Raw genomic sequence first — 13,848 nt, 5'->3', positions numbered from 1 at the left:
ATACTTAGTAAAATTTAGTACAATAATTGCTTCAAAGCTAGTACTAAAATACACATTTTTATTCAATTCACATTTAATTCAAAAAACTATTCTGAGATTTTTGCACTTTCCAAAGACATTTTAAAAAAGATCAGTCCCACTATCCCTTTCAACACTTCCATTTTTCACAGTCTACTCAAAAAGTCATCCCTTTGCCATAGCCACCATATTCTTCTCAACAGGCAAAAAAACCTGAAAGAGCAGGAGAAGCTAACAGCATGATTTAAAAGCTGTCAAACCTTAACTGTGCCCAATTAAATAAAGAGATGTATTCTGGAACCAAGCATTGCAGTAAACTGCCTCCCATTTACAAACAGGGGCTGAGTTCAATTGCTTTTGGTGACAGCTGTTCCTGTGATCCCATATAGTGCCATAGTGTTTTTTCAAATAAGGTTTAACAGAGGTTCGTGCATGATTGCATTAGTAATAATAAATTGTTCTGTTGACTCTTGTCAAGAACAGGTGAAGCTGAGTTCAAAATATTTTTAGTTTCATCTTAGGCTATAGCTATGAAGAGCTAAATCCTTCTCTGGGAATGATATGCACCTTATACATTAATTTTGTCAAGCTTTTAGCTGAATAGATCTATTCAATTATCCAGGTGTAGCTCTGGGAGCATATGAGCTTAAAATCACACTTAAGACCTGTTAGACAACAAGTGCGGTTATACTGTACAGCGTAGTTGTTGTACATCAAAGAAGTGAGGGGTGGCCAGTGCCTTTACTCAGCCAGTTCCTACTGGTAGGGAACTATTGTCAGGTGCTAGATGATATGTTTTATGTTGTTACACATATTCACAAGATTAAACATTTGTCACAGTGCTGCTGCTCTGTGCACTTTGAGGCTGAATGTGCAGTAGAGCATAGCTGTCATTAACAACAACCTAGACATTATGACCTCTTTTTTGAGCACTGCACAGAGCTGGTCAAAACATGCTGTGAGCAGAATGACATTTTAGTTATAGCAAAGGCCTGAGTGAGAAAAAAAGGACAAAAGTATTTGTCATAGGAAATACGCTGTTATTTAGCTTCATTCAACTAGTTCACCTACATTGCACTCTGAACACCTACACAGCCCTCTGGAAAAACATATATTTGGGGAAAATATTTCTTTTTTGAAATGTTATTTTTAACATCTAAAAGCCTATGTTCATTCTGATTTTCCCATTCATGAATTACTGCTGTTGAGCTGCTAAGCTTAGGACTTGATGACGCCTAGGTTAGGGAGGAGATAGCTCTGCCAAGACAGGTGATTTTTAAATCTGACCAACTCAATTTTGTCATGGTGGTTGCACAGAGAGTGTATGTTGCCTCCATAGTTGATTCTTCTAGAAGCTGTAGAGCAAATCTGAACCAGGAGCATTGATGCATATGTGCTGTCCTGGCTTCCTTGAGCAGGTCTGTCATATGTCTACTAAATGAAAAGGAAGGAGGAATATAGCGCTCATTCTAACATTGCCTACTTACCTGCCCAAGAACAATAGTTTCATGGAGATCAGTGTAGATTTATTGGCTCTTTGTGTTCATAGTCTCCTTTCGGGGAACGCCTCCTGGACAGTGCAAGAAAGAAAAATCCTCAGCCAGTTATAGGTTCCTGATTCTCTGCCTCAGAGCTGGCTGCAACAGCATAAGGTGCTCCTCCAGCCTGTGTCAGCTAGTTATGGTCCACCGGGTGCCCATACAGTTTGCCTATAACCAGAAGGCAATCCCACCCAGCAGGTCTCCTGCAGTGGTCTCAGCTGTGCCCTCTGCAACAGAGTAGCATTGTAAAAGTTGCATCCGAGCTACATATACCCAAATTTCCAGATGTATTTGCAAGGACAGCTGGTGAGTCTGTGGTTTGTGACAGCTGCTTTGCTGTAATAGGGACAAAATTAATTAAAATTGTTCCTGCAAGTATATTTTTCACAAGGATGAATTATGTACCAGAATTTTTGCATTAAGTGTCCTCTATTTTTCAGAAAAAATTATTGAAAAACATTTTAGTGATGGATTTCCTGGTTAACTAGGTTATTCTTTGATTTGCTGTCAATTAAAAATGCTAGCAATCATTAAATGTTATTTATTTCTGCCATCTGATATCCATTGTATATTGTTATGTTGAAAGTAAAACCAAAAGTAACATTTTTTTTCCCCAGTTTCAAAGCCAGCAACCTAACCACTGGTAGCCACTATAGTCTCCACTGGCAGTATGCAACAACAGACTAATTTTACATTGGATTTTCTAAGCCATCATAAATATGGCCTGGTTTTGCCTAGCCTCTATAGGGAAAATAGGACAGATGGGCTTTTTATGCTGCTTAAATAAATCTCTTGCTTCCTTTCGCGGCCTTCCACACTAAGATGGATGAGTACAATAGGTTAGAGAAGTTGATCTTTGTTCGTGTCCTTCTCAGGTGAATAGAAAGGTGACACCTTTTATAGAATTTATCCAGTTAAAAGTTTATGGCAATATGTTGAGAACTGATTTATTAAAATATGTCAGAGTGTTCTGTAATCCAAGATACACTGTGTTGTTCTGTACTGTTCTGAACAAAAATATCTTTTCCAAGATTCCTTGAGATGTCAGTGTTTAGGCCAAACCCCTAATTTTCAGTTCCTGAGCTCTCAGTAGTTACTACAGCATTATAACATTTAAAATACCATTCAAAAAATGCCAGGTTTGAGGCACAGACATTTGCAATAAGAAATATTAATTGATGTATGCCAGATTATATAACTTCAGGTTTTCATCAGGACAGTGATCTACTGGACCGACGGAAACATTGCTTTGGTGTCCAGTCTGAAACTGGAGAAGATCTCTACTTTTCTGTGGAACTGGAGTCTGACCTAACGCTATGGGAAAAAGCCTTCCAAACAGCAACTTTTTTAGAAGTTGAAAGGATACAGGTGAGAACAGCTGCCTTAATGATTATCGTTTAGTACATTAATAAATTATAGTTATCCAAAATAGTGAGGCAACTTTAAGAAATTTGCGGACCTACTGGAGTTGTCAAATTACTATTATTGTAGGTATGTAATAATTTAAAAAAATAAATAAAGAAAAAAAACTTTTTACTTTTCCCAAGGAGCTTGCAGCCTAAAGTTCAGAAGACATGACCTCAATTATTGTGGGTAGGTGATTCTTAATTGTTAACCGAAGTTCATGGACGGAAGAGGAAAAACAACCTTCTGGTATCAGGGACAAAACAGCTCTTTAAGTATTATTTTTACATACTGTCATACACACTACTTTATATGCTACTGAGTGACATAAGAGAACCTTGCAGGAATTCAGTTGCCTTTGCAGTAAGCAGGATTGAGAGTACACTGGGTGGGATTACCTAGTTGATGCAAGTGACAACAAAACTGAACCTCAGTTATGTTATTCTTTTCCTTGTACGTCTCCTCAATTGTCAGATGAGCCAGCAGAGACGGATGACATTCATTTTATAGCAAAATTGCATATCAGAGTGCTTTTATTTAAAGATAACTCTGTATTTTTCATGTGACCAAAAATTATGGTTTTTGACTTAAAATAGAGGAAAAACATTATAATTCACCTAATCCTTGTTGTTGTATTGATGTTCTAATCATGAAAATACATGTGGTTGGAACAGGCTTAATTGATATTGCCATGAGTTATCCTGTATACTCACCTAAAAAAGTCATCTTAGCATATTAGCCTGTGCAAATATTGGTTAATGCTCACTTTCTATGCAGTCATTTTCTGCATCCTCCTGTGAACATAGGCTCTGACAATTTGTTATTTAGAGAAATTGTTAGTTATACATTAGCCCTCTCCTCACCTATAAAGCAGCATTGCAGATGGAATTAATATGTACAGCTGATACAGTTGATATAGTTTATTTTGGAAAAAGCTGCACTGCTGTCAATTTTAATGTGTATTAGCTTTGTTGGAGGAGGAGCCTAAAAAAGTACATTTTTTATCTTTAACTTGATGCACTCTGCTACCTTTTTGGGAGCTATTCTTACCTTTTGTACTTCTATTGTCCTGCTGAAAAATGCAAGTGTAGTTTTTCTGTATAAAAATTGCAACATGTAGTTTCTTGCTACTAAATATGTGAGATGCTTTGTCTTTCTCAGGTAACTGACTGTAGCATTGTTTATAAAGCACTACTGTGCCATCAGTAAAAGAATATGTTGCATTTTTCTCAAATAACTTTTAGTCCAGAAGCTGCTTCGTATTTGTTCTTCTCTCATACAGATTCCTGCTGTAGCATTCCTAGTTTAACTTCTCTTGAGTTTTAGAATGAAAGCTATTCAAAATTTTTCCCTTGGCTGCCAAAAAGACTTTTTCTAATAATCTTAACCTCAGATTTTTCCCTTTCCACCTTTCTTTGCCTTTCCATCTTCCTCTCTGTTGGCTTTTAGATGAGCAGTTATGAACTCAGAATATTCATTTTCTGAGCTAGTTTGATTATAGCAAATTTGAGAAAGTGGATGAATAGGCCTCTCTTGATAGTTTATTACTGTGAAACACACACCTATGATTTCATCTTTGTTTTTCATGTGATGCCTCTATTCTTCCCTCTTGTTGGAAAACAACAGAGTATTAATTTTTAATAAAATTGGGTTTGGCTTCCTGTGTTTTTCTCTCAAAAATCTGGTATTGTGCTTTCATCCACCAGTGTCTTGCAGATTCATATAAAATCTGGAATAAGAATTAGGTTTAAATAGTGGTGTAATTTGTCTCCAAAAAGTTCTTTTAAGAACATGATCTCACTGTTCTGTGAGAAAAAAAGATGACAGGTTCAAGGTCAAGGTATCACTGTAAATTTGTAATAATTTTTTTTTTTATGCAATCATGTTCATAGAAGATGTGCAGTAAGTAATCTGATTACATACACTTTGAAAATACAGGTGTATGCAGATTTGTCTTGCTATGAAATCAGATATTATTGAAAATATAACTGTAATTTAAAACTACAATTAAAATTATTCCAATATGGTGTGTACTATGCCATGATCATACAAATAGTAACAGTGTTTCTCAACTAGTATAAATTGGCATAGCTCAGCTGAGGTTAATTGGGACCCTATTCTGATGTATTTCTAAATAATATATTACAAATCCAGATACTGAAAAAGCTGCCTCACTCTAAACACATAAGAAATTCTATTTAAGTCTAAATTCATCTTTTCTGTCAGAGGCATATCTACAACAAAAATTAATAGCACATTTTATTTAGGGAAAGAAATATATTAGAGGGAGAGAAAGACAATAAAGGTGATAATGGTTTAGTACATGGATATGATAGAATTTATGATATTGCAGGGGTGCCATTATACTTTGTTCCAGTTACTCATTACTTAGTTTTCTTTAGAGTAGTAAGACAGTCTAATCCATTATCATAATTAGATGCTAAAAGAAAAACAAAAATAAAATCTCACCTCAAATGGAGGTCCTTTTTCCTTACTGTCTCACAACATCTTTCTGTGATGTTCTCTTGATGTTTCTACTGTTTTATGCTAAAATTTTCACCCCTTTCATAATGGAATTTTTTTTTTATCCTTCTTGTTTGTATAGTAGTTGCTTGTTCCCTAATATAAGAAATATCGTGTAAGCTGCTTTGTGGTACAGTTGAAAGCTTGTCTCCACTGAATTTGAATCCGAGTTTGAAAGTCTGAATTAAATCTTGGACCTAGCTTACAGTAGGCTTACAATGTATCATTCTTTCCATAATTTAAATTGTGTGTATCGAGGGTGTAGAGTATAAGGAACATAATACTTTGGGTTGTCTCCTTCAGCACCTGACCTGCTGAATTATTCATAAACCCAATTTAAGATTCTATATGGTGGGAGAAAACCAGAAGTACCTGCTGAAAACTCTTCTGCCTTCTTTTGGGAGGGGATGTTTCAGGTCTGATAAGTTGTTTTTGATAAGGTGTTTATTAGTTCTATCTGAGAAATCAGTAGTCAAAGCCAAACAATCACAATATATTTTTAAAGGCTTTAAAATTTGCACTAAATGTACAAGAACTTTTAAATTGTAAAGTCTCTCAGGAAGTATTTCTTCATTTTTGTTTTCTCCAAATGTCTGCCTTAAAAGACTAATTAGAGAAAGTAAAGATGAGAAAAATTTGAACAGTGCTAATGAGTGTCTTAAAGCTCACATTTGAAACCTGACCTGTGACCCGAATCATATGCTACTAACATGCGTAATAAAAAGGACATTCTTCCTGAAAGACACTAAAATCTCACTGTCCAGAGACCCTTTTGTTGTTCTTATGTTTTTGCTTATGTTAATTGTTTTGAGTATCTTTGAAATACATATCCTGAAGGCATAGACTGATCTTACATGTAAGTAAAAAAATCAGCTACTAAGTTGATAATCTGCACCTTGCAATGCAGTTTTTTCCTACCGAAACCCACATTGTGGTATTTCTCCGTAATCTGTGCACTGCCTTGCAGAAAGACTACCTTCAGTCTGGGAGGCAGGTAACTTTTTCAGTGCAGCATTGAACCCAGGCTAATATGTCCTGCTTCTCATAAATCTCAGTTTTTCAGTGAGACTGATTAGCCCTGGCACGATGCTGTGCTTAAGCAGTGCTGTGCTAGAGCTAGGTCTGCCAGCTCGGTGTGGTGCTGCAATGTGCACTGTAGATCAGACCTCAGTGTTGAGGTGGGGGGTCGGTTGAGTTAGACAGCAGTACATATTTTAAATCTGAGTAAGATACTGTGTCCTCGCCAAATTTCAGTTCTCAGTAAAGATTGTATGTCTGTTCTACATGTATTGGAGGCATGGAAATAAAAAGAGTTGTTCTTTTATGCACCTTTGTTCCAAGTTAACAAGAGAATTGCACAAAACTGTACATTTTTGCTTCACATGCAGAACTTCAGCATTTCGTTATATGAGAATTTGTTAAGTAGATTCAGTGGGAAATGTATTACTTTCTATTGATGAATCCTCTTTTTCTTTTACTAATGAGATGTTGCCAAAGGCAAAATCATCTCTCTTTCTAACAATACTCATTCAGGATCAAAGTTTACGTTTTTATAGCAGTTTTATGGGGTAGCTGCTCCAAAAAGAGCCACTCTTATTTGCTGATATAAACACAAATAGAATATCACTCTGACACCACAGAATTTCATGGATTTTTTATCTAAAGTTGTATTTTTTCATGCATTAATAATTATAATGACTGAGTGCAGGTCTGTGCTGTATGAATTCACATTTTAGACACGTAGTGAAGGGCATTAAGTTCTTTCAGTGTTGGAAGCTACCAGAATAGACCCGTCATTGCTTTTCACCTCAACAGCAACAGCAGGAAACCTTTTCATTAGGGAAGGACAGTTACAGCTTTTAAACAACTTTGGTGGATCACACAATAACATATGATTTACTGTTACTCAGCAACAGTGTAAAAATCATCTTGTAAGTCATAAGTAGGCCATGAATTGCTTCTACTTCTGAGTCATAGATTGTCATACCTTGTCTATATACTGATATAAACATTGCCCATGTGCCTCACTGACAGCTAATATAGAGCCTTCTTCATAGAGATAGACATCACTATACTTGAAACCAATATTGTAGAGCTCCAGGGCGTATACCAAATTTATCCAAAAACTGTTTGGATGCAGTTGAGACTTGATTTGATCTATGAAAGCAATTCAAACAAATATCTCATTTCCAGGGAAGTAATCTATATTTAAACGTGAGAAAGTCAATTTAAAACAACAAAAGAATCCCTATAGCTATGAACTTTTCTTTCTCCTTCAGTGTGAGCATCGTTACGTCTAGTTCATCTCAGAGGAGCTGTAAATGAGCCTTTCAGCTTCTTGTGTTCTGGGGAGACCATTTAGGTGCATATCCAAAGAATATATAAGTAAAGGCATCCAATTTACCCTTAATATTTTCCTTGATAGCCAAAATGCCATAAATAATGACATGTGCCTTTGTAATACTGATAATTTAGTAACTTACATTGTGTCCATATTAATAATTTATATTTTGATTCTTTGACACACTATAGATCATACAAGTCCTTTTTTCTCATTTGGTACCTTTAGTGGTTACAGCAAGATTTGAAGACTATAATTATACCTCATTTAGTGTGAAGGGCAAAATTTCTATAAAGTAAGAATGGCCTTTCTAAAGCACTTACTACAAAAGATTTGAAAATAATTTAACACTTTGACGGGTTTTGTGGTGAAAAAATCAAGTTTATTGTTTTGAACCTGAAGTCAGCCCTCAGGCACAGCAATAATTTTGATCCTGAAAATGTCACTAATAGATGTCTTATGCTATGTATCAAAGTCTGATATTATGGAAATAAATAGACACATATTAAAAAACCCATAGAATGAGAAAGTCTTTCAAGATTTCAAGGTTTTCTCATAGAAGCCTTTGAGATGTAGTAGCTGAAGCAAAAAGCTATTTCGTTTGATTACATCAATTGGTATATGATATTGAAATATTGTCTTTTTCACTGAGATTTAGGAGGACATCAGAAATAAACAGCATACAAAAAAAGATATTTTACAAATGCTTTTATTTTTTTCTAAAAAGCTGGATATATTAATGTTTAGAGGAAGATACTGGGTTTCATCCTCCAGAATGAATATGAGACTTCAAAAATAATGAAACTTCCCTTTTAGCAGTTGTCATTGGTAAGCCACTGAGGCTGTTCAATTCTGATTTATTTTTTCTTTAATGGAAGTAAATCCTCTTTTTACAATACTTAGAAAACTTCATCAGTGATATATATCCTTTGATTTGAGGTACACTTGCAACAAATTGTCCTATTTACACAGAAGTGACTTCTTTTTGATAATAAATTTGAGATATGTACATTAGAGTAGAGACACAGAAGGACCGGTCCTAGAAGGCAGTTGAAGAATTGTGTACTGTAATAACTATCTTTTCTGATTTTTCTTTTACAGTGCAAGACATACGCCTGTGTTTTGGAGAGTCATCTTATGGGACTTACCATTGACTTCAGCATGGGCTTTGTATGCTTTGATGCTGCCACAAAGGTAAAAGTCTAAGACTGGTTTCCATCATGGTATTATTATTCCTCTTTATTTCTTATACTTTATTATAAATGATTAAGCCTTCCTTAAAAAGTGGTTTTTTTCAATATTGCAACAGATAATCTTATGTCAAATGTCTCATGTTTTATTTTAAACTTGGGAGTCATTTCTAAATGATACGAGAAGTTGCATTCTCTTATGTGCTTGTTATTGAAAAGTCAATACCAGTATCAACCTGAAACAAGCATCAAGTCTTCATTCTGTAATTTCACATGAAAGCGCAGACTGATTCAATTTGATGTTTCTTTCTCTGGTGCATCCTAGTTTTTGAAAGGAAATAAGCTTCTTGGATCCAAGCTGACATGTACTTTAAAAAGAAACTATCCTTCTGTTCTGCCGTTGCATGAGTGGGTCTCTCTGTTATTACAACAATTCCTGGTTTATTTTTTAGATACTTTTGTTTAGGCATCTGTAAAAAGAGAAAAATATCTGTAAAAAAGAGAAATCATACAAATGTTTTTTTCTACTGCATACTTCTGCTGTCTAACCCCTGCATCAGCATTATACAATATCAAGGAGGGGCAGCCATTCAATTCAGCCACCAGCTGTATGCCTAATGCTATTTGCATCAGCCTTAGAAAAAACTCACTACAATTGAGGAGATAGTTTGCTGTGTTGAGCTAATAATATGCCATCGGTTTCTACATTATATTAATGCAGGTCCAAATCTCAGTGAAATCACTCTAGAGCCTAGGCATATTCACATTTACATTAATTGCTAAGAAGTACTAAAATGTAAGCAGGCTTTATTGTTGCTACGTGACTACGTAACTGTGCCATTTGTGTTGTACAAAATTTCTGGAGACATCATCTTGGTGAACAACATTACTTGCAAAACATTTTTGTGCTCACAAATAGATACTTTTGTTCTTTCATTGCAAAGAGCAGAAAGATATTTTGAATATTAAAATTGATAGCAGAAACACTAAGGCAGTTTTTAGCTTTGGGAACAGCTTTGCACTTGCCCCTTTTCCTCTACTATTCCTCCTGCCTCGTGCTCCCTCAACCGGTCACGTAAGTATTAAACGTACATCATGCCAAGCTCCAACATTAAAACCTGTGCAGCAAGAAATTAGCATCTAACTTCCAGTGAGAGACCTGACTAGGTAGGTTGGGAACCCTGCCTGATGGCAACACCTCTTTCTTCTCTACTCCAATTAAAAATGCACAACGAAGTGGCAGAAGATCCACTGTGCAAGACCACTGGAATGAAGCCTTGATGATTTGATGACAACCAGAGGAAAACTAAGAAGGAATTTTCCATCTTCCAGATCTCCCAAGCTTCTGAAGGTCAATAAAGCAACATAAGGCAATTTTATTAATTTCCCTCTTCCCTTCATCTCTAGCCACAGAATGAAGCTGTTCCCTCTGGGGGGTACATGTATGCTCAGCACCCACAAAGTTCTGAAATTGTAAGCCAAGCATTAACTGTAGCCACATGTCTGGGGAACTTGAGAGTCTAAATATTGATGAAATAAAACATGTCTACAGAGTCTGAAAGAGATTTCATCAAAGTGAGAAAGGGTAGCAGATGTATGAAGGAATTGCCTTCAGAAAGGGAGAAGCTTCATAGGCGTTATGTTGACAAAAGAGACAAGGATAAAACACCTCATGAACTGGAGGAAAGACATTTTCATTGTAGTGAAAGGGCCTTAGTTGTAAGACAAAGAATAGTCTACATAATGCATCTTCTGCCACTGACAGACTGTCCTCCTCCTCCTCCTTCTTTCCTGGCATCCTTGCATTGCAAAAAACATTGTCTGCCACAGACCAGCCTAAACAATCCCTCAGTTGGCGCCAGTCAGTCACCACACTTCCATACAGAGTGCCAGGAAAAGCAGTGAGCTCCTTTTGGTCTGTCAAATCCATCACCAACTACCTGCCATGTCCCTCTGGTCCCCAAAATTCCTGGCACTGCCCACATCCTGTGGCAGAAGTGATTTCGCCTAAAAAAAGCTCTTTCAGCTTTTTCAAAACTACACTTGTCTCCTAGCTTTACATTCACCTTTTATACTTGTGCTATTCGTGTATTCTCTGCATTTCTTGCATTTTACATGTTTGCATTTTAGACTAATAAAATCAATTTTGCCTTAAAGCTTGCTAATTTTTCTTTTAAAAGTGAGGTTTATTTTCCTTCATGGAGAAAAGAACTAGTGCTTGCAAAGCTCAGAAGTCCTGAGAATCCTGCAGGTTTGGGGGTTGGTCTTGTTTTTTTTTTTTTTTTTTTTTTTTTTTTTTTTTTTTGAAGCAGAAAGCCAGACAAGCAAACACACTTTAAGATAAAGTCATGATGTGTTAAAAATGCCTTATCTATTAGACAGCATGCATACCAGAGGTATGCCACATACTGATCCATCCATTAGGCGTAGAAACCTGGGATCCTGTACACTAGAAATGCAAGGGAAAAAATGTATAGCAGTAGCTTAGATTATTAAAGTCCTTATAGACTTAAAATATTAAGATCGAGGACCTTATATGATTTTTTTTTTTAACTTAGAAACCCTCCACGGGTTGGTGTCTTCTAGGCATGAAATACACAAGAATTGTAAAAATTTTTTAGTTCTATAGGCAATACATAAAAACTTCTTGGAGAACATATTTTTGGCAGTTGCCATTAAAAGGGTTGCTTCACATAAGCTATTCATACTGTCTTGCAGGTCCTTCTGTCACTGTTCACCAGTCTTTGGGAAGACTCCTTGATTCATCTCACAAATGTTTCATGAAACATATAATACAATTATTTTGGTGTCCAAAAAACTCATTATAGTCTTCTTCTGTTACCAGCACACCATCTGGAGTCATAAAAACCTAAAAAAGAAAAAAATGAAAAAGAGTGTGCAACTCCCTTTGAAGTTAGGACTGTGTACATACAAATACAGATACACATTTTTGTGACTTGAATGAAAGTTGTACATAAGCAAAACTAATGCTCTTTAAGTTTTTTGATCACATAGAACATTATTTATTTTTGCGCACAGAGTCCTTAAAAGGTTCTCAGGCTTCTGATATGTAGTTACTTAAATAAGCTATATAAATAAACTGCATATCATTCACAGCAAGGGTTTTACATATACAGAAAATGTTTACATTTGCAAGTGATAAAAATATTATATGTACCCTCTCTACATGTTATTTTGAAAGTAGATTATGTTGTCTATCTTAAAGCTTTCAGTTTTGCAAACAGAAAGCAATTAGTATCCTCAGAAGCCTACCTGCACTCTAAGAGCTTAATTTGTATGTTAGAATAAAGTACAACACCATGGATAAAACGGAGGACATACCGTTTTGTTAATGGTAATAAGGCATTAAACAGTGTAAGATGATAAGGACAGCTCTAAAGCAGTTCTTAATGCTGAAGTAGGTGTAAGGTTGGGCCAATAGGATAATATACATAGACTATGCATAGCTCACTAATGAATATGTAAATTTTATGGCCTAAGTATTAAAACTAAATGTCTTTTGTGAGTCAGTATTGTCAGTTTTCTTTTGAGAATTATTTTCCCACGGTGAGACCTGTAATTGCTATCAGAATGGTTCTTGCCTTGGGGACACTGGGGCCCATCTCCATCAGAACTTTGCACATTTTTCTTGAGTTTTATTTTCCTCTTGAGTTATGTGTGGACAGTACACATGCAGCACCAAATGCAGCACCACAACACACAAGAACAGGAAGTATTCACCAGAGCAGGGACTATGCTGTACTTACCTATTGGAATCCCCACCCAGGAGGTATAAAAATAGATGAACAAAGACAAAAAGCGTTAGAGCTATCACTGAGGCTTATCATTTTCTTTATTCCAGCCAAGTTAGGTTACCGCTGATTGTTTTAAGAGCATTAACCTTATATCTTGTTTCCTCTAGCAAGTATAGTATTTTCTTCACAATATTGGATGCAACAATTTTAATAGTAATGGGATGAAAAAAAAAAAAAGAATTGGCCAATATCTATTAATTCTAAAAAGCTTTATCAATGCAGCCTGAGTCGTTGAGGGAGTGAAATTTCTAAAATTTCATAATTCAGCTCTTTCTTCCTAAAGTGCTGACAGACTTAAAATATTCAATGCCTCCAAAAAGAGAAGAGAAACAAAACCATATAATTCATCATAATTCATTGCCAAGTGACTGCTACATTTGAAATACTCAACCAAGCCACAGGATGAAAAGTTGCCTTAAATCTGTTTGAAATGTGTCAGCTAAGTTTTAATGAGTACCTGAGTGGGAAAATCATTGCCTAGTCTCCACCGTTGTATCAAAAGATGAAGGACATTTTTCTCTAAGCCAAATCTTGGTTTAGATCTGATTATTATAATGATGGCAGGTTGACTTTCTGTCTAGGCTGGCGATGTTCTTCAACAATATTGCTACAGTAACATAAACTGAAACAAACTAGAAGTATTTAATCACATAATCTAAAAGTGTGGGGCAGGAGCTCAAAATCTTATTCACAAGAAAGATTTGAAAACAATAATAAGTGAAAATCCATTTGTAGGACAAGGAATACATGAATAAAATTTAAATTGAACTGTGAATGTCTTATGAATATTTAAATATACATTTGTAAACTAAGACTGTGCTAAAGTCCTAGCAACTGTCACATGAATTAACAAACTCAAAACTAAAGACAAAAATGTTATTTAAAATGTTATACTGCTCATGAAAAGAATACTTACATCTAGTTACATATAAATCTTTGTAAATTATACAAATGTTTACAATTGAAAACCAACTACAAACTAATATCTTTCACAAGGCAGCATAACACAGAAACTT

The 13,848-nt window shown here is 35.5% G+C and overlaps 1 protein-coding gene across 4 annotated transcripts in view; it reads left to right on the top strand.

The window, feature by feature from the left end:
• The window catches only part of SNTG1 (syntrophin gamma 1), a 341,044-nt gene that overhangs the window by 305,684 nt on the left and 21,512 nt on the right, over window positions 1-13,848 (top strand). For all 4 annotated transcript variants that reach the window (XM_026097832.2, XM_026097823.2, XM_064507560.1 and 1 more), the window contains 2 exons: window positions 2,775-2,927; window positions 8,929-9,021. In XM_026097832.2, the coding sequence (XP_025953617.1) occupies window positions 2,775-2,927; window positions 8,929-9,021 (246 nt within the window). The remainder of the gene's footprint in view (window positions 1-2,774; window positions 2,928-8,928; window positions 9,022-13,848) is intronic.

The sequence above is a fragment of the Dromaius novaehollandiae genome, chromosome 2 (assembly GCF_036370855.1).
Source record: "Dromaius novaehollandiae isolate bDroNov1 chromosome 2, bDroNov1.hap1, whole genome shotgun sequence".
NCBI lineage: Eukaryota > Metazoa > Chordata > Aves > Casuariiformes > Dromaiidae > Dromaius > Dromaius novaehollandiae.
The sequence above is the reverse complement of the archived record's forward strand: the minus strand, read 5'-3'. Positions and strand labels throughout refer to the sequence as shown.